This window comes from Simochromis diagramma, unplaced genomic scaffold, assembly GCF_900408965.1.
Source record: "Simochromis diagramma unplaced genomic scaffold, fSimDia1.1 OVJJ01000603.1, whole genome shotgun sequence".
Classification (NCBI taxonomy): domain Eukaryota; kingdom Metazoa; phylum Chordata; class Actinopteri; order Cichliformes; family Cichlidae; genus Simochromis; species Simochromis diagramma.
The window spans coordinates 15,417,515-15,438,937 of record NW_024387414.1 but is presented as its reverse complement, the minus strand read 5'-3'; the positions used below and the strand labels follow the sequence as shown (position 1 = coordinate 15,438,937).

Here is a 21,423-nt window from a genome sequence, read left to right as displayed (position 1 = left end):
GGCATTTAACTTAAAAAAGAAAAACAAATTAAAAAGAATATAAATCTATGGAAAAGCCCATAAAAGTGGGCTTTTAACTATAAAAACCTACAAAGACTAGGAGAAGTACTAGGTGGGAGCCTTCCAAAATGCTCCCAAGAACAAAGTTCTTGTCCTCTGTTGATGAAGTTCCAGGTTTCTGCTGGGATGCAGTGATAAACACTGTGTGTCTCACTGTTGCACTCGTGCCACTTTTACTCCACAGTCTCCCAACAGTCTTTAACAGGCAAATCAGTTGATCCGAAACACCCTGCGCTTGAAGAAGAGACTCACTCCATCCTTCTCGGTCACATTTTGAGCTGGAGGCATTTTCTGGTTTTCAAAAGTTGGACTTTTTTTTCTTTTTTTTTTTAAACCAAGCATGTTAAAGGCTTTCATCTGCAGGCCTGCTGCACTTGATTGATTAGCTCTCCAAAGCGATCAAAGAGCCCCTCTACCCAAGCCCCGTTTTGCAGACACTTCTGCACAGTCTCCTCCTGCCCCAGGTCCCCTGCCTGCACCCGCAGAGATGCAATCTGAAGGACAACACCACAAACAGAGCATAAAATACAATTCATTCAAATAAATTCCATGTGGAAGTAAGCAAGTGATGTTAAATCTGCAAAATAATATTTACAGAACTCACAAAAAAATCTAAAACTAAACAAAACAGCTTTACGCATTCAGTAGAAACTAGACACAATGTCTTACCTCATCCTTACACATGAGGTATGTGTGGTACTTGTAATGCTGCAAAGAATGGTATAGAGAAAACCACTGAGTTTTCTGCTGGTCTACTGTATACTCCTAAAAGAGGGAAACATAATTAAAAAAATTTTGAATAATTAGTATATTTCTTTTTTTATATTAGTCAAACAGCATGAGAGCAGGAGGTAGTCGCTTCAGTGCTCAGCAAAGCTAAAGATTAACAAACGGTGAACCTGCGCCCTCTTATGGACAGACATTAGAAGTACAATTACCTGAGGCATAGTGTTGGGGCTCTTCTGGGGTTTCATAGTCTTCTTGTTGTAGGCACGTCCACTGAGACGTACTTTGAAGGCTGGCGTTTCCCCATCCTTCTTCAGTTCAGTCACCACTGAGATCTCTGGGAAGCTGTCTAGTGCTGCCTAAAGAACACAAGTTACTTAGGTTCACACAGTGCAGTAAAGATCCTTTAATGCTTATTTTCCTTTTGCAATGAAAGTAGATCTAGAACGCATATTCAAAACTTTTGAAGTAAAACATTTGCATTTTGCCATTACTATCTTACTCATGCGAAACCAGAAGTGAAGCCAGAGGAGGGTTTCCGACAGTGAAACTAATGAGTCAACCTGCTCATTGGCTACCAACTGATGACTGACTGGGATCATTGTCATACTGAAAACATGAAGATGTTACACATCATACAATTATATGGTGGATCAAAAACTAATGCTACTTTTCTGTGTTCATAATTCCAAAATCCTTTAAAAGATCACCACGACCACTTGCTGAAATGCTGTCCAAAATCATGACAGTGCCTCCACCATGTTTTATAGATGGCTGTTGACCTGGGAGGTCAAACTCATTTTATATTGCAGGCCACAAACAGCCCACTTTAGATCTTATGTGGGCCAGACTGGTGAAATTCCAATTTCTGTCAATGTAAAAAGTTTAAATATGCATTTAATCAATGAGATGTCTTAATATAAGACAAAAAAGTGCAATTTCAACATGATGTCTCAGTTTTCCCTACATGGTAAAGAAATGCTACTGTAGTAAATGAAAGAAATCTGACAGCATGACTCAGCTTAGATTGTAAGAAGTAATGTGGGAAATGACAGAATTCTAAAATTGAATTACTTTGGTGTACTGTGAATGGCCATGAAGGAGAGCTTTATGGGTAAGAAAAGCTGTAAAATGACAAAGAATTATGCCCTCATTCACATTTTCCAAAGTCAACCAACTGGCTGAATTTGGATCTTTGCAGGTCCAAATTTGGCTCCCAGGCCTTATATTTGACACCCTTACTACAAACACTATTAAACTGTTGTTTTGATGAGTCAGATGTATCTCTTCTGTGTCAGGACTTTTCTGGATTTGTTTTTCCTTTTCTTAAGGACATGAGCTTCACTGGTCCACTTTCTTCTAATTTCTTTTAATGTCAATTATACCGTATTCTAAGATATTGCAATTTTTCAGCCAGCAGCTCTTCAGGAATCACCTTCTAGGCTTGTCAAACTGCACAATCTGTGGCATTTGTCATAGATTCAACTAACGAATTTGGATAAATGTATCTTTTTTGGGATAGTCAGCCAGTACCAAGGTGCCTGAAGACACAAATTAAAACTAGTTCTTTGCCAAGTTGTCTGTTATGTGCAGATACAACACCGGTTCCTCCCTTGAGTTAGGTATATTCTTGAATGATTCATAGGGCAGTGTTACATGTCTTCAACAAACAAAAGAAACATTCCTCTAAAAATGGTTAGGCACCAGGGCTGGATTGTGATGAAATGAGGGGTGGCTCGCAACCTTTGCATAGTACGGTACACATCCACCATTTTTACCGCCCATGGGACTAGAACACAAATCGACCCTAAAAAAAATGTATTCTGTTCTTCTGGATATTTTGGGGGATTTCCTTACCTTGCGCATGCATCAAGACAACACAAATCTACATTTATGTGCAGCTTCATTTCCACACTCACCTTCAACACCTGCTCTATGTGTAGTTTGTGAAGTAAACGTTTTCTGTTGTCAGTGATCATTCCATCCACTCTTTTCATATGTGGCAGCAGCAATTCATCTGAAATGGATGAGACAAAAGAAAAGTCAGCAAGCAGTGATGTGAGGGATCCTAAACCATTAAGCCAATCTAACTAAGAACAATTCCTCTGTGTCCAAAAAGTATCTTGCTCACCATTTGCCCTTTCAAGTGCTGTCATTACATCTTCATCTAAGGCAATACTGATAAGCAGTTCCACGAAGCTCCTGAATGTCTCTTTCATGGTTCGTGTGTTGAGTAATCGGGAAGCAAACGGTAGCGGAGGGTTTAACTCTGAGTGTGTATGGGAGAGAGATAGAACACACAGGAGGCATCGAAGGGCAGTGAGAGTGTGACAAAATTTAGACAACAAACTAGATTTCCTTAAAAACCTAAACTTGTTCTTTACCATCCTCTTCGCCTCCGTCTTCTGCAGATGATCCAGAGGCAGTAGGTGAAAACTCCTCCTTCCATTTCCTCCTCTTTTTTGGTGGAGGCTCTGCTCTTGGCTTAAGTTGTTTGGGTCTGGGCTTTTGGTTTTGGAAAACTGTAGGAGTGGCTGTCAAGCCCAGCAAAGTTTTCACCTGAAAACCCCTGTGTGACAAAAAAAAAAAAAAGCTGAGATAACTCAGAAAAATCTATTATGAATTATAGGAGCCAGTAGTCTACACTTACCTTAGTGAGTTCATGGGTTTGCAGCGTGGCTTCTGACTACAAACTCGTACATATTCCCTTTTGTTAACTGTATCCAAAAATTTCACATACACCCTCTGGTACATTGTCTTGGCATCACCAAAGTATCCAAGATACTAAATAGACAAGAAGAAAGTGTTAGTTGACAAAACTAATTTGTATAATCAAACTATATATGCATAGTCTACTTACACTGTTTGTAGCTGAGAAGACTCTCTTTCCATCCCTCAGCTCAGGCACAAATTTCTGCAGCAGAGCCTTCTGTACCTTCCAGATGGCTGGAGGCTCACTGCCTGCTTTCATTGTCACCTGCACAGAGAAACACAGCACAATGCAGAATAGGCTTCAGTATGTGGAAGCAGTTTTTTTTTTAGTCTATCACTTACAATTGAAGAGGAATTAAATTAAGTTACACTGCATTGCATCAAGGCTTACTTTTGAAATGCTAGTGTTATATTATAAACATTCTGACCTGTGCTACACTTTCAATTTTGCCCATATCAAGTGTTACAAGCATTCATTTCACTTCCCGTACCTTTAGGTTTTCGATATCCTCATTCCTGACAACAAACTCGTCTCTCTCACGATACATTCCTTCTCCTCCGCTGTCCGACAGCTCCTCATCAGTGAGTCCTGCCATGGCTACACTCTTTAAAGGCATAGCCAACTGGCCAGGTGGTGTCTCTTTGGACTCCTCTGTTGCTGCAAAAACAGTCTTTCCTGAAGCTGCGTTTGTTGTCTGTGCAGGAGTGGGTACCTGCAGCACACAGGATGTCACGGGAGGCGCACTATCTGTGACAGCGTGGGGCATGCTGGGAACCTCTTCTGGCTTCAACATCAAACCTTGAAACTGATTATCTGAAGAAGCACAAATTCACAGACAGAAAAAGGAAAATGAATAAAGTTCAATGTTCACTGTCTTGTATTTAGGCAAACAATATTTCTGTCTCGAGCATGAGATACACACTGTTACAGAATGTCTATGTTTTACAGGTTTCTATAACAAAATACAGGAATAAATACAAATGGGATCCAACTAACCTAGTTGCTGGTTTTAAACATCAGTTTAATTTGGTTGTTTTTTTCCTTTACTATCGCTTCATTAGCATCAATACCCTGGCATTTTTGGGCACAGTTATTATACTTATTTACACACATACTTATTTACTGAGCATGTACCATATGCTACAGAGTGTGATTACCTGTCCTAGTTTTCCGATCTGAAGATTCATCCAGAGCTGAGAGAGCTGAGCTGATGCTGTTCCTCAGAGCCTGGTTCTTTCCAGTGTTCTCTTCTTCATCAGAGCTGAATGATGGCAGGGTCTCCAAGTTCTTCTGTAGATCTTCATCAAGACGTTTCTGCTGGGAGTTTACTGCTGGACTGTCCTGGGGAATTAAGGGCGTGGGCAAAGTTGGCAGTTTTGGGGGCAAAGCTGGCATAGTACACTGTTTGGATGAGGTACAAGCCTTTCTAGGGCGATTAATTGTTCGTGTTGGACTTGGAGAATATTGCTGTTTGGGCCCAGACTTGATAAAGTCTAGGAAGGAGCCAATAAAGCCAGTTTTGACTTCTGGTTGTTTCTCTTCCACTTCACGAATCTTTTGCCTGATTCTCTCCTGCTGTGGACAACCATCATATAAACCGTGTGCCGCAGATGGTGAGCTCACATCACTACCCCTCGAGTTTTGCCGCTTGGTCTGCCCACTACGTTTGGCTGGTCTGGCCAGTCCACCATCCTCTTCATGACTGCCTGTTTTAGTCAATGACTTAGAGCGAGCCTTCTTTTTGGTGAAGTCCTCACCATTTGGACTTTCCATGAGTCCATCATCAGTTTTAATACACTTTGCATTCCCTTGAATTCTATTCTGGGGACCTGAGGAGTCATATACCTGCCCAGCTGAGTGATAGTTATTGTCAGAGCACCTTATGTCTCCATTAGCATGATGCTCATTATTGTTGTTGTGGGTACCAGATCCACCCTGACAGTCTGTTGTCATCTGTGGTCCGTTTAATGTCATGGTGATGGTTTGGGAGATAGTGTTAGTGATAATTGGCTGTTGTGCTGAAGAGAAACTAGGTGACATGTGTCTTAAATCAACAGTCTGGAAGTGACCTTTGGAATCAATAGGACTTGCCATCACTGCCATATCAGCCTCAGCAGAGGATGTAGCTTTGACAAAGTCCTGTGGTGACACGCCACAGGCAGCTACTGTGGCAGCGAGGATGTCATCAACATTTGACAAAATATTCCTGTCATCTGGAAGTAGAATAGAGTCAGAGAAACAAATAGAGTTGACAGCAAAGTGGTTTTTGGCATCGCTTGGCTGATTTGTCAACTGGCTGTAGTGATGTTTAGACGTAGGACATTCTGAGCTTGGTTCAGACACTACTGTGCCCTGCTGACTCTGGGTTTCTGTAACACTTGGACCCAGCAGGTCTCGGTCCATCTGAAGATACTGGACATGAACAGGGCCAAGGCCTTGTCCCGATTGAATAGCTTGCACTGGAATCACCTTTGATGTGTTCTGACTATTATTCAAAAGTGGCTGCTGGAGCAAAATTACTTGATTGGTCTCAGGATGAACCTGAGCACTGGGAATAGCAATAAACTGGGTGTGGGCTGCTAAAGCCTGAGTCTGGTTATGGTTCTGTTGATTCTGTTGCTGTGCCTCAGCAGATTCAAGTTGGAGAGGATGCTGCTTGAGTGGCTCTGAGCACAGGGGTATATGTGAGGATTCAATGGTGGAGTCTGTAGTTTTTGTGTTAGAAGTTTCATGACCATTGGCACTAGTTAAATGAATGTGCTGTTGGCTTAGAGAACCCATTCTTTCATCCTTTACCGGCACTGTATTTACATGACGTAGTCCCATAATCTGGTCATCAGAACGTGAACTGCTTCGAATAACACTCTGTGCTTTAGGGTGATCATCCATTTTTGAAACAACATAGATGACATTGTTATGGGAAACTATACTGTTACATGTTATGGAGGCCTCCACGGAGACCTGCCGCAGAGCCTCGAGGCCTTGGAGAGGCACCTCTTCAAGTTTTTGTTTGCCATATGTTGGCTTTATGTCCTGTATTGAGGATATGTTATTTTGTAAGGCTTGAGCCGCTGAAGAGTAGGTAGGCAAAGGTGCAGACAAAACATATGTGTTGGGTTGTGAGTGCTGCTGGTGGGACAGAGTGTCGTGTGTTTTGCCTCCCACGGAGGCCTGCATGAGGGTGTAGTCCACTGTAGATGATGTGGGCAGGCTCTGTGCACATGTGGGTGGGAAAGAAGAGTTAAGGGATTCTCCCGTGATAAAGCTTTGAGACTGGGTCACTGAATTCTGCACCTGTGATTGAGAAGTATAAGTCACATTTGAGGCACCCTGCGAGTGGGATGTGGGATAACTCTCAGACAGATTTCCTTGACACAAGCTCTGTACTTGGGCTCCATACTGGATGCCCTGCTCTTGGTTCAGCCCAGGAGTAGATGAGTAAACAAGAGACTGACTAATGGATGCCACATTGTCAGACTGGCTGGAGAGTGAAGGGAGAGTCTCATAAAGGGAGGAGAGTTTGTCTGAAGTGGAATTGGAGGCTTGTGACTGTGTATGAGGTGTGATATAAGTTTGAGATAAAGTGTTGGAAATTAGGCTAGACAGCTGGACTGCCTCTTGGTTAATAATCACAGAGTTTTGCTTCAGTCCAGGGGAGGAATAACGCTCAGGAGACCCCGCTGACAGGTTCTGAGAGTGCATCTCTTCATTTCCTGCAGGCTGTGGAGCTAGTTTGGAAGAACATTCATTCGTCTTCTGCAGTGAAGTGGATGAATATACTTGTGTTGTACAATCTGTTTTGGGTTGTAGGGAACCACTGACTCCTTGAGAGGAATCTGCTCCTGTGGAGGGGTTGCAGGACACGGAGGGCTGATGGGATGGTTCCTGCTGGTAGGACACATCTGCTTCGCTGCCTGAACCGAAATATCCCTGTAAGGACTGCTCCGAACTAGGTAACTGCTCTGAGGCTATATGGATACTAGAAGGCCTCTGGTGGTGTTTGATCACACTACATTCACGCTGAAGGGCTCTTTCAATAGAGCCTGAGAAAACTGTAGCCCCAAATGGCTGATTCGCACCATGAGTGGCAGATAGGGCAGAAGGTAAGAGGCTAAACTGGGGCTGCAGGAGGTGGGGTGCAGACTCTTGGGCTGAGCGGTAAGTGGAGGACTGTACAGGGAGAGGTGAGCCCAAAGCAGAGGCAGAAAGATGATTGAAGGCCAAAGCAGTGGGAAGCACAGTCTGGTTAGACTTAAGATGCAGGAGGGGATCATGGTGAGAAAACAGGCCATTGGTAGAAGTGCTAAAGGCAGGATCCTGGAGAGTCAGGGAAGGGTTGGTGGCATAACTCCTGGTAGGATAGGCACCTGTGTGCTGACAGGATGAAAGCGCAGGTGTAGAGGGGAAAGTAGCTGTAGAAGGCAGGGCACCAGTCAAATATAGTTCTGTGGTCGAGGAGTTGGCACCTGCATGGAAACCACACACACACAGAACATAAGTACAAGCATCTTACACAAGCAATATTTTCATAATAAACAAAATTCATGTGCAAAAGGTAATACAAAATCTGAAATGCCAACATCGCCCAAACATATTTCATTTTAATCATACTCAGCCTTTGGACCATAGGTACACAGTGCAAGGTCTCTACTAGCATATATTAACAAAGACCTGGCAGGGTGCTAGAACAGTAATATAGTGGTGGCCAGTGGTTGAATTGCAACAGGAAGAAGGCATTAAAATGTTATCACCTTTCCATAAACATCAAACGCTTACACAGGTCCTCAGCAATACACTCAGGAGAAAAGTGAAGAACAGACATACATACAAACATTGTTTGCTCTATTAGTGAGATGAATTGAGAAACAGAGCTGGACAAATATTTTGTATCCATGCAAGTTTTTCTTGATTCACAAAAAAAGATGCTAAAGGTAATTTATAAAGTGTGTCATCACATATATCAATTTGTCTACCAAAGCAGATCAGAGAGCATTACAATACCCTATCTGTAGTACTTGTATACATGTAACAATGTAGCCAGCAGAATTGATGGTGGTGCAAAGTCAAGTTGTGTCCTAAGCTTCTAAGCAATTTGTGAAATAGTGACAAATTGATGCTTACAGAGTGCATTTAGGTCCCACCCAAATTGGAGAAAAAGAAAATTGTGCAATTGTTTCTATTGACTTTACATTGCACAAAAAGGGTCTCCTTGTGAGATCCAAGGGCCTCCTTGTGAGATCCACCTGCTAGCACTGAACTAAAAAAAATACCTAAAAGCTGCTGTGTAGCATGCACTACCAACAGGGCAAAGAATGCAGAACTGAGTTTTTATAAGCTGAAGAACTACAGAACTTTGAAACTGAGCTTTTTATAAGACAAAAATGGATACTGTCAATAAGACTTGAAGCACTATGAGCAAAAGTAATGGGAAAATGGAAAGATCCTGACACTGCATGGCTATCTATGCAGCATGTGTTTTGTCATGGATAAGTTAAAAGCGAAGAGTAATATTACTGCACTTGCATGTGCCTTATCAGATTACAGCAGCTTACAAATATAGACAACGTTCAGTTTCTAACAGCTAAGGTTGCTAAAACAATCCCTACACATAGTGAAACCAAATATTTTTAGTTGTAAGAGTAGTTTTTTCACCGTTCCAACATTTGGTTGCACACTTTAGGGTCTAAATTTTTCCCCAATCTCGTGGGCATGGTTTTCAGAGTATGGCGTGTTACATTCTCTCTATACTTAATGATTTCTTCTTTAAATAATATAACTAAGATTGAAAGATTGATGTGTTCTCACCAGCAGGCCATGATGGGGGTCTATAAGGAGAAAGCAATGAGGCACTAACAGGACCAGCCTGAAGGCTTCTCGACTCCATGGCTGAAAGGAAGCTCATGATTGAGGTCTCTGGAGTACTACTGTTTGACTCTAGTGCTCCTGACATTCAAAAGAGGAAGAGAAAGATGCGTCTGTGCTTAAACCAAAAATTTCTGCATGAATACATATTACCTGGTAAAACTGGTCACTTTAAAACAATATTTCATTATAATGCCAAAACTCACCTGTTGCAACAGGAATATGTGATGTAGTGTACGTGGGAAGCTGGTGTGTCGTAGTGTAGCTTTGCCGCTGGAGGAGCTCGGCATCAAGGTATGTTGCACCGTAACTGGGGCTGCATATACAAACAAATGTAGGGGATTCATTAGAACTATCATCTCTACAAACAGCAGTGCACAACCAAGTCAAATATGAGTATATACAGTGGATTAAAATAAGCATTTATAGTTTTTTTTCTTGAAACACTTATAATAAAGTTGCCACTCTTATTCACAAATTAACATTAAACACTGACAAAGTTATGACATGCTGTGACTGATGGAGTGCTGCCAAGATGGCTGCAATAAAATTGCTAAATGTATCTCCTTGATCAAGGTTTACTCAACTGGCTAATCAGGCTAGCATAGGAGACAACAGTCAAAAATATCCTGATATATATTCCTTTTAGAAATGATTGGGACTGCTGTGCTCAAGGAAACACTGAAACTGTTATACTCATAGTCTGATTTATACACAGCTCTTCACCATCTTAACTATGCAAAAAGTGAAGATGTACGAATATTTCTAAAGTAACTGTGAATTGCTCTTCATGCACAGCAAGCAAGATCAAATAATCAGTCTGTAAAGTTTTGTCAGTTTATTGTCGACAAATTCAGTAGACTCACTTTCTCTGCAGAGGAAGAAAACTGCAGCTCTCTGTATTATAGTTATAACAAAACATAGCAACCCAAGTTGTGTATGTGTCATGTAAAGTAAACAATACCAATCACCAGTGTGGTAAAACCGTCCAAAAGATTTCTTGGATGAATGTATTATTGTTTCAAGGGTTCTCGTGGCTATTTGTCTGTTATGGAAAAACGCTAGTCCGAGAGACCACCGCAAATGCTAACAACAATTATATAACAATACAGGACACTGATTTGTCAAAATTTGTTTGCTTAGGAATGTCATTTGACATTTTGCTGTATAACATGAGGCACTTCATTCTTTAGCAACCATTTTGGCTAAGTGAGTAAGGCATTTATATCTTGTGAACATTTGGATGTAAAAATGGTGTGAAAAGTCATCAATAAATAGACTGGTCAAGTAAGTTTTATCCATCTTTTTTGGGGGGATGTTTATTTAAAATCTGACGTATGACATTTTTGCTCTCCAGCTAATCAGATGCAGTTTGGCTTGAGCTAAAGTGCTGCCTTAAAGGTAAATACTGGTGGATGAAGCAAACTAAGGAGGGTCTCTTCCCTCATCTGTTCCTTTCAACAGTTGCACACACCAGATTATTTCCCTACTCATCTTTGCTAGTTTCTTTTTACACTTTAGAATCAATAACAACAAGTGCAACACACAACATGCTAATTATCATGTTACTCTGATGAGTTAGATTTCAGAATGGAAACATCCCTGCTAATCAGCAGCCACTATCTTATTTTATTTAGGTCATAAAATAAGACAAACTGGTGTAATCTTAGATTTTCTGAAGCAGAGATCAGCCACAATAATTTACTTCATTATTTATCATAGCCACTTGATTTTCATAATTATTACATTTTTTGCCATCCAGCACATGACAGAGTATTTTTTTTTACATGCTAATTTATACTCTTTGTTTATCTGTTCTACAAAGACTGTTACTTTTGTTCCGCTTGTGAGAACAATGTGGCTTATTTGTACCAGATAAAACAATGTTGCCATGAAGGATGGCCCCTCTTTATAGCAAATTAGAACAAACTATAACACATCAGTCATAAGTCACGAACTAAGACCTCAACAGCTTTTGCAAGTTCTGTGGTTACACGGACTATATATAACGAAGGACCTCAAGCTTCCATTACTAGAACAAAAGCACAGATTTACAAAAATGTAGACATGTCGCCACAGCAAAGAAAATTACTAATTTGAAGTGTTGTTACTGTTATATAGTAACTAGCTTCGGTTGCTAGTTGTCTCTCTTGTTTTACCTTTGACGAGCACCTGTGGTTGAAGAAAACACAACGATTAAATGCTACTTTAGGGATACCCAGATGACCACCTTATTATAGAGATGTAAAGCAATTATCTTGAGTAGTTTGTGTTCACTGACTCTGTGTGTGCTCATGCTGAAAGCACGATATGCTAGCAAAAATTAGCAAGGTGGGGAAAAAGTAACGCACGGCCAAGAAACCACTGACAAGTCAGCGTCTGTGACATTTAACCATTTCTCCCAGTGTTCCCGACAACCGCAAGGACCTGTGCACTTTTCTCCAAAAGCAAAGCTAGGCCCTCCATCACCGAAATTTCCTTCGGAAGGTGACCCGCCCTCTCCTTCATCTTTTACCTTGGCTTGATAGTAGCTGAGCCGCGGTCATAGGCCCACGAAGCTACGGTCTGTGCTGGTGGAGCCAGCGCGTCCGCAAAGCTGGAGCTCGGGTAGTTCCTGTCCATCATCCGGTGAAAGATTCACTTCCCCAGCAGAGCTTCGTGGAGCAGCGGACACACATCGTAGCAGCCCGGGACCCACCGACCGAGGCAAGTCCCGTCAATGCAATTTACAGTCCACAGAAAAAAAAACAGCGTCAAGCTGCTATCATGTGGAAAAAAGTATCACCGGGTGATTTCGTTATTTTTTTGTTCATCTCCCGTCACGTAAAGTTAGTCTGCCACGAGACTTCTCTAAGGCACTGACGCTTGGCTGCAGCTAGCTGGCTAACTGAAACTTCTCACATTAGAAATGAGTTGCAGTGTCACGCTAGAAGCAAACTTCTCCGACAAGCCACGGTATCGACTTCACGAGCAGATGTATCGAAGCGAGATGTTGTACCGACGGTTCGCTTCACCACGCGAAAAAAGTCACGTGACCACCAGGCGAACCAAGCTGGTACCAGTGCAGCGGCGCTGCCTTTGAATGAAGGGTGATCCCACCGGTCTGCCACAGCGAGTTGTGAACTCTGTTCTCCCTGAACTAAAACAAGTGTTCAAGCATCTGGCTACCCGAGCTTTGACCTTCTGTTTAACAGCAGCAGCATGTACAAAATGCTATGCATTCTTTACTTCAGAGAATGCTGGCTGAACTTATGTTCATTTCCTCATTTACCCTAACCACAAAATATACATGACCATCATCAGTGTTAAATCTAGCTTCCCAATCATTTACATGATGTGGTCTTTATTCTTATCTGATTTTGTTCTTCACAAGTACAAATATACACAAAATAGTCTGGTCAATAGATGGGTGGTACTATAAATAAAATAAAATAAAACAAGATAAAAATAATGTAAAAAAATATAACAGAAATGTAATTTTCAGCTGAATGTTTTGTCATACATTCGTAGGCGGTTTAGTTTTAATTTAAATCTATTTAACTTTTTTTATACTGTCAAGTTAGGTTGATAATTCAATTGTTATATTGCATAAATTAACAAAGTACTTGAAATGCTAACCATTTGTTCCAGAAAACAGTTTTATATAAACAAAGGCACCCCTTCCCTCCCCCTTTTCCTTCCCCTTCCAAAGCTATAACATCAAAACATGTAACTGGTCATTTGCTATGTTGATCCTGGACGAACATTATTACAATGTTGCAGTCACAACACCAACATATAACACCAGCAATAACAGATACGTCTGATATCGCCTCATCAAGGTCAAGCTGCAGCTGTTCATGTCTGCATGTTTGTTTGGTGAGTGTGAGAGAGTGAAAAAGCTGTATTAACCTCTTTGACTGAACAATCTGCTCATGTATTAGAAACAGAACGCATGTAAGGCGCTCCAAAATCGAAAACTGCTGTAAATCCTTCATTATTTGCCTTGGATGGCTGTCTAAATTACACTGGTAAGTCACTGAATGTGCAAAAATGAAGTAAAATAAGACATAACCAAAGATTTTTTATGTTAGTATCCTGTGCTATACTGAATACTAGCATTTTGAAGCCATACTACAACAAATGTCCAAGGTGGGGAGTTTTGAATTTTTATTTTTTTTTAAGTAACTAATGTTAGTGACAGGGATTAATCCTGTATGTCCCAAGTCAGACCTGTGTAGATTCAGAGAGACTACACAGGGGCGATCGTTGCTCAAGAGTTGGGAGTTCGCTTTGTAATCGGAAGGTTGCCGGTTTGAGCCCCGGCTTGGACAGTCTCGGTCGTTGTGTCCTTGGGCGAGACACTTCACCCGTTGCCTACTGGTGGTAGTCAGAGGGCCCGGTGGCGCCAGTGTCCAGCAGCCTCGCCTCTGTCAGTGCGCCCCAGGGTGGCTGTGGCTACAATGTAGCTTGCCATCACCAGTGTGTGAATGGGTGGATGACTGGTTGTGTAAAAGCGCTTTGGGGTCCTTAGGGACTAGTAAAGCGCTATACAAATACAGGCCATTTACCATTACCCTGGGAACAGCATAAACAGTGTGCTGATAAAGGAAAGAAAGCCATATTGAGCAATAGATAATAAAATAAAAATGATACTGACGTATCCATCATTGTTCTTAATACTGATTTACACCCTAAATATATCCACTGAAACAGGAACACATAAAATAGCTCCTAACATCTACTGCAAGGCAACTTGGTATAACAGCCATGGGCTCCTGCAACTGCTGTTTTCATGTCACAAAGTCATACATAGACACACACACCAAAAGACAAGACCAAGTTAATTAAAATAGCAATTTTAATTAAAAAGGAATATAAAAGACTTCCATTTCAAATACTTCTGCATCAGATCAGCTTTAACATAGCTATATCAATAAATTCTCAAAATCTGTTTATACAAATTTTTTAATCTTTGAACCAGGAAGTCCCTTGAGATTAAAATCGTTTTGTTTTTTTTTCTTAAGGGAGACCTGGAAAAAAAGATTCTGAAATCCATTCAGAGGAAAAGGAGGCTCTGTGAAACCCCTCAGGCCTTGCAATAATTTACAGGGACACAATGAGTGTGAGATCCTTGTCAAAACTGCAGTTAAGTAGCTGACGTCATTTCACTCAAATTAATTAAATGTTCTAGATAAATAGAAATATTTTGTGAAGCCTGTGCTTCCACATATCTGTATTGCATTAAAAAATATTATCACAATGTAGATGAAAAAAACAAAAAAAACAAATTCACATTGGAGAGAACAGTCATTAGTTCAAACATGCAAATGTTTTTTGACATATTGTAAAACAGCAAAAAGATCTGCCTATGTTTACAAAAACAATGAAAATATGCAGTGAATATTAAAGGTATGCTGGAAGACCAGTGCATTAAATACACAGGGAGTATTTGTAAAAGTATTTTTTTTTCAGTTACGTCAACATTACCATCAGACAAGTACAAGCAGTATTGCAGGTTTTCCTTCTGAAGGAGCAACAGCTGTATGAAGCTACATGACTACACAAATCCGTCTATCTCTGTTTTATTACAGTTGACACTGTATAATAAAACATCTTCCTGATCTTGCTCTCAGTGTCACTATACATGTTGTGTACAAAGCAGCTCTTCCTTCATTTTCATCTTGATAAAGCAGCAAAGTGGATAAAATATTTTAGAAAGCTTATTCATCACAAGATTTCAGTTATATTACAAAGAAGAATCAAATGTTTGGAACTAGGAGATCAAGAAGGTGGAACAAGAAAAATATTTAAGAAAAAAAAAAATAAAGAAAAGACTATCCAAACAGACCAGGAAAAAAATAAATATAAAAGAGGAAAAAGGGAGGCTAATCGAGGAAAGTTAGTATTTTGTGATATTTGACAAATTGATACATCATAATTGCACAGTTTAGGTGTTAGCTGTTAATTGTTCTCTCACAGACGTGCACACGTGTTGCACTGAAAGCCTACTGCCGAATACTCCCAGTTCGTGAGCTAAAAGAAAGAGAAAAGATATCTTTAAAAACAACAACAACAAAAAACCCAGCATAAAACTGCATCATGGACTGCAACAAAAGCACAAACATGCACGTACCCAGGATAAGGAGGAGGTGGGGCGTCATGCGGCCCATTTCTCGCGATTGCCTGTTCATAGGAAGGAAGCCCGGGTGGGTCATCGGAGGGAGGCACAGGGTGCAGGGAGACCTCCTCTAGCCTTCGCATTATTAGAGAAGCATTACTCCTCCTCTGGCGCACCCTAATGGAACTGTGAGGAGCATAGTGGTCATTCACTTGTGACGTACTTCAAGCTCAAAGTGCAAGGATCAAAGGTGAAAGTCATCTTTGTTCTTGTTATATAACCGTGCACAATGAAATACATTTGTAGATGTTACAGTTGGTGTAGCAAAAAGGGGTAACAGAAGAGCAGCACTATTTAAAACTCAATGAGTGCAAAGAAAAATACACATCCAGAGTACTTTGGACTCTTTCATAATCATGGTAAACTGAATGGGTTATTTCATTTATTTTTGGGTTATGAAAAATATTACAAGTTATTTCTATTTATTCTGCTTTCATCAGATTTGGGAAATGGACACATAATTTATGCATTGTTTTACTTTTTAGAAACAATGACTAAAGAAGAAAATAATTGGCAGAATAATGCTCATAAACAGGTGAAAAAGACATACTGGGACAGTGTCACAAATTCTTCTCACTCACCTTTCATGGCTTAAGTTACCCTTCCATCTGCGCTGACACAAAAGCCATACAACGATGCCAAAGATAACAATGGCCACTCCACCAGCAATGAGTCCCACCAAAAGAGCTACCACATCAACACGTGAAGAGCGGCCACCCTTGTCTATGAATCATCACAAAGCACAGAGGAAGTGTCAAACTTGTTTCATAATGGCAGTGCAAGTTATTACCAAGTAGACAACCATCATTTCATTTACATCTGATATATCTGATAGGTGAATAATAAGGGGTAGGTGGCATAGTTAACATACATCAATACAAAGCTTTTGAGCGATCACCGGTATCTTGTGATGAAGCATTTCTAATGAGCGGGATTGATCTTTTCCTTGCAACCATTATGACGACATGACGGGATCAATGAATGACTTGGTGAGTAGAAAAAAATATATACAACATTTGAGTTATATATACACAAATATATATAACTCAAATGTCATAACTTCTTTGAGCAACAATCAACTGTTAGCCCAGCACCTAATATAGGTACTTTTGGCTGGGTTGCTACAGTGGATGAAGCTGTGTGTTAGATTTGGAGCAGATCTCAGACTGGATCCCCTCCCTGACATAATCGTTCCAACTATTCCAGCTTCAAACTGACATAAGGATCATACTCGCATGTGACCTCCTGAGGGTGTTTTTGTACTGTATCCCCTCCCGACCTCAAACAGGGAATCTTTTGCATGTGAGGCCTAGCACTAATTTCTCACTCATCTGTAAACTGAATACAAAAATAGTCTAAATTACTAATTGGATGGAAAGAGAACTGATGAATTGGAATTCAGTTTGACTTATTTAACGTATATAATCTGTACTTTCACATTTACCATGCATTCATTGGTGTGTGGTGAAACAGGTTTTACACAAACAACAACAACAACTACAGTCAAGTCATAGTTTCATCAACAAACTTCCTGGATGACACATTTTATATAAACTTGAAGTATTTCTTATTCCCCTCTTACCTGCAGTGTATTCCTTCCAAAATCTTTCCTGAAAAAACAAACCAACAAACAAAAAGATTAATCAACATGGCAATCCCTCTCAATTGTTAATTATTGATTCCACCCATCAGCATCACTTAACTGTATCTGGGATGTTTTCAAACACCTCCCTTGCTTCTTCGTAATTACAGACTTCTTCAATACACTCCCTTTCCAAGTTTCCAGGTACGAACATTTCAAAGTCAAACCGGTTAAACAGCAGGTGGCGACCCAGGAAAGAATTTGCGTGCCCCTCATCTACAAACACTGGGCGGATCCAAAGAGATTATTTCCAGGAAAGCTACAATATCGGGATGTATACAGGGTAACACGAACTTTTAAAAATCAAATTCTTAAAATAAAGTATAATAAAATCTTACCTTGGTTTTGTGATTCTTCATTTTCGGAAGGTAACTGCCCCACAAAGGCCAGATCTCCACAGGTGAAAAATTGAAAAAGAACAAACAGATGAAGCAACATTGCCATGAGCGCACCTGCGCACTGACAATCGCGCGACATTAACTAAGAGTACAGAAGGCAGATAATAACCAACAGCGACCCTGCTTCTGGAAAATACTGTGTGCGCACTTTAACGACAAATCACAATATTTCCGTCCTCTACATTATGCTACATAAAGACGAACAGAGCTCAGCGTCAACAAAACGAAACCAGTCCAAAGGAGCGTCAGGTGTTCCAGGCACGGCGCGAATGAGATCAGTCAGGAAACGTTCGGTGATATTCACAAACACCGGCTGAGCTTGCCGAGTTCCTCCGGCGAAAGAAAAAATGACATCATTATTTGTAGTAAAAATACGATCATTTGAAGGATGAATTCGTCTGAAAGCAGATTAAGAAAGTTCCGGTTAAAAAAAGGACTTGTTTACTCAAAATAGATGTGTCGTCAGCTACTCTCGCACTGCCTGCGCTGGCGAGCTATCTCTCACGTTTACCTGGGCAGACTCGACCAATCAATCACCTACCTGAACTGTATGACAAATATGTACAACAGTGAACGCTAGGTGGCAGCTGAAGCCGGGAAAGTTAACTTTACACAGCAAAGTATTGAAAAAGTTTTATATGACTCAGATAGGATGTTACGCCACCCAATGAACAATGAAAAATAGTTTTCGGGACTTTTTTTTTCTTCTCCTAAGCATCAACTGGCTGTTGATATGCGTTGCAAACAAACAAACAAAAAATACAACATTATTTGATCGCTTAAAAAGAAAAAAAATGCGATTGTATCCAATTTCATTAAAATCATCCAAGTGGTAAGGCACCTCCGCCTTAAAAATACCAGTCATGGCTCTGCTATTATATATCTATACATGTGTCGTATGAGCAATAAACACACATAAATGCGTTTGTGCGGCACAATCTCATAAAGATAGCTATTAAACACATTTGTCATACTTCCTTCTCAGACACTCACATCTTGGATTAAGGAGTTCTCTCACATAAACTCTGATTTACGGGGGTCATTTTACTTTGTGACCTTTAAAAGGGACAAACGTATAAAGTTTGCCCAGACATCTGAACTGCTTGAGTCTCACATGTTTACAGTGCTGTATCTTCACGTTTAATGGTTAGGCACAAATTACTGCTGTAACACAATGCTATCTTTTTGGATCTGTGCATCAGATCTCTTTTAAAAGCACTAAACTCTGTCTCAAGAGATCTCTCAGTAGCTCAGGAACTGGTGACTACACTACAACACTAAACACAGGGCTTGTGTGGGAAGTGTTGTGTAATGGAGTCTGGAGTCATTTTTACAAAGAAGAGGCATGCGGGTTACATCAAATTTTTGCCCTTTCGAGTGCAAATAATAGTTGCTATAGAAACCTTAGAGACAAAACAAATAGGAATACATGAAACACCAACAAAGTAATGGGAGGACACATTTAAAGAAGAAATTTTGTTTTGCTTCATTTTGTTTTTGGCTGGTAAAGCACATCCTATAATAGTGTTTATGCTTCACACTCTCCCATGTAAATATCTGTCTCAGAGCCTCTGGGCCTCTTACTCTGTGTTTATGTAAAGCAGAGATAGGATACAACAGAACATTATCTTGCAGCCTACTGGATGGTGCTAATTGAACAGCAGTGAGATCCTCTGTGCTGTACTAGGCTACATCTCTGGACACTGTCAGAGTCTTAGAATTCCCCAGAGGAATGTCAATCCAAAGAAAAGGTATGAAGGAAAATTAGATATTCCAGACTTTAGCTAATGTGTTATCTCAGAGAGCAAAGTTGAAAACAAGCCCTAAAGGACTTAAAAAGTCATCACTGCTTTTGTTACATTTTGAAGATCAGGGTCTGGCTGCTGGGCTGGCTTTGGCACTCAGCTTTAGGAACTCAAATCAACTGATTGTAGCACAGATGCTCAGGAAGAAAAAAATATGTTTATTTGATTTTTTTATATGTTTTTTTTTTCTTTCTATTTACCTGGAACACAGATAACTGAAGAACCATTTTTAACGACATAATTGTAACTGTAACGCAATTACTAAATTTAGTAAAGTAATGCTTTGCATTACTGCGATGCTGGGAAATGTAATATGATATTACTGTAATACATCTTATAGCCCACACTGGTAGAGACTGAACTTGAACTTGACTTTTTTGTTTCTTTTACAGTTAGTAGTTCAGTGGGTCACATGGGGTTAGGGCCTTTCCAAAACATCACAAGCTTGTTTTCTGTGGTGGAACTTCTAACATTGCTTAAAAATTGTGGCAAGCAGCCCATGAGCTTCTGAAACCACACAAACTAAATAAGTGGATTTTGTAAGGGGAAAGGAAACCACCGTGTATATTTTAAACAGTGCATTTTTTTAACAAATGTGTTTTTGTTTGTTTGTTTTATTTTATTTGAAACTGATTTCCAATAGCAATAATATACACGTGATGGAATAAAAAGAACAATGACTAAAGGGCTAAAAGATAAATGGACTCTTATAAAGTGCTTTTCTATTCTTCTGAGCACTCTAAACAACTTGCCTCACTCACAAAAGCACTTGTTCTTTCCACTTGAAGTGCTTTCTATCCAACATTCACACACATTCATGCTGGATGACTGGAGAGCAACTTGGGGTTAGTATCTTGGCCAAAGATATTTGGCATGCAGACCAGAGAAACCAGTGATCGAACCACTAACCTTCTGAATCGTAGCTATGAGAGTAAACCGATATCGTTCATATTTTTTTTTCCACCTCTGATAACCTTCGCTGTAATGTGCAAAAGAGGCCGATTTAGCAGCTTAGCTCCCAAATGCAATATGAAGTAATTTGCTTTTCTTTACTGAAATATTAAAAACTGCAAGTGGTCATGCTGCTTGCATACCAACTATGGTAAACAGCACTTACATCTAAGAATCTCAAGACAAGTGTGAAACTGTTACTTAAATCCAGTGAGATAAATTAGATACAGGAAGGGGAAAGGACCACTACCCAGAACAATAGAATTACCTGAGAAGTAACTGCTCACTGAAAATGGAGTATATGCTGAAAGAATGTAAGATATAAGAATTTGCACACATTCTGTTATTTTATCTGCTCTGTGCTCCACCTTGCGGGTGGCTATATTTCGGAGAAGGTGTTTTGTGATTTACGCCCTATGATAAGAACGGGGGATGCTGCTCCCTGTGGGCAGCTGGACAGAAGTGAGCAGTGAGCCATAGCAGACCTCTGGTATGACAGGAAAAAAACAGTGTACTATAGCAAGAAATATATACATCTGTGCCCATTTAATCTTAGTAAAACATTTTCTTAGCAAGACTTAAAGAGCTAATTTTACAGAATTAGAGGCAGTCCAATACAAAACGTAAACAGCTGTAGGTTTAACTGTCAAAGAAAAAGCACTGTAGATTAGGGGGTGGAGATTCCAGGGTGCAATGTCAGTACTCTGCACTTTGTCAGTTTGTGCTGATTAAACCATAGCCCCTCAGGGAGATAACAGACCCCTTTTACACCTAATGCCTGGGCAATATATCATTAGATTTCACACCTCCCGATGCTCTGGAGTGGTGCCTGAAACAGATTATTGTGCTAAATGGCAGTTTACTTTATATCAATGGGCGAGGCCACAGTAATCTAACAGCAAAACTTATTTTTAAACTTCTCAGATGCTCTCACACAATGCATCATGCTGACCACAGCTGAACAGTATATCTACTAACCCAAAGGACAGCTTCAGATTTGCACAGGCACCGAATCAGCCAGTGCCGTAAGTGTTAATATTACAGTATTGTAGCTCTGACCTCAGCCGACGGGGTCATTCTAAGTTCACACTGCCATTGTCACTTCT

The 21,423-nt window shown here is 40.3% G+C and overlaps 2 protein-coding genes across 3 annotated transcripts; both read right to left on the bottom strand.

The window, feature by feature from the left end:
- Positions 1 to 331: 331 nt before the first annotated feature.
- On the bottom strand, positions 332 to 12,533 carry qser1 (glutamine and serine rich 1). Of its 2 annotated transcripts, XM_040010845.1 has the most exons (13): positions 11,877 to 12,533; positions 9,568 to 9,677; positions 9,305 to 9,442; positions 4,657 to 7,965; positions 3,990 to 4,312; positions 3,647 to 3,763; positions 3,437 to 3,570; positions 3,171 to 3,355; positions 2,918 to 3,055; positions 2,706 to 2,803; positions 999 to 1,145; positions 730 to 825; positions 332 to 554 (listed from the first exon to the last, which is right to left on the bottom strand). In XM_040010845.1, the coding sequence occupies exons 1-13, from the start codon at positions 11,984 to 11,986 to the stop codon at positions 414 to 416; spliced, it is 5,046 nt and encodes a 1,681-aa protein (XP_039866779.1). In that variant the 5' UTR covers positions 11,987 to 12,533; the 3' UTR covers positions 332 to 413. The 2 variants fall into 2 exon arrangements, with proteins under 2 accessions (XP_039866779.1, XP_039866780.1); XM_040010846.1 differs by lacking the exon at positions 9,305 to 9,442 and having other exon boundaries at positions 11,877 to 12,532.
- A 1,781-nt stretch (positions 12,534 to 14,314) lies between these two features.
- On the bottom strand, positions 14,315 to 18,095 carry prrg4 (proline rich Gla (G-carboxyglutamic acid) 4 (transmembrane)). The gene is made up of 6 exons (XM_040010851.1): positions 17,502 to 18,095; positions 17,225 to 17,388; positions 17,104 to 17,131; positions 16,103 to 16,244; positions 15,477 to 15,647; positions 14,315 to 15,376 (listed from the first exon to the last, which is right to left on the bottom strand). Exons 1-6 carry the CDS (start codon positions 17,638 to 17,640, stop codon positions 15,349 to 15,351), a joined length of 672 nt encoding a protein of 223 aa, XP_039866785.1. The 5' UTR covers positions 17,641 to 18,095; the 3' UTR covers positions 14,315 to 15,348.
- Positions 18,096 to 21,423: the final 3,328 nt, after the last annotated feature.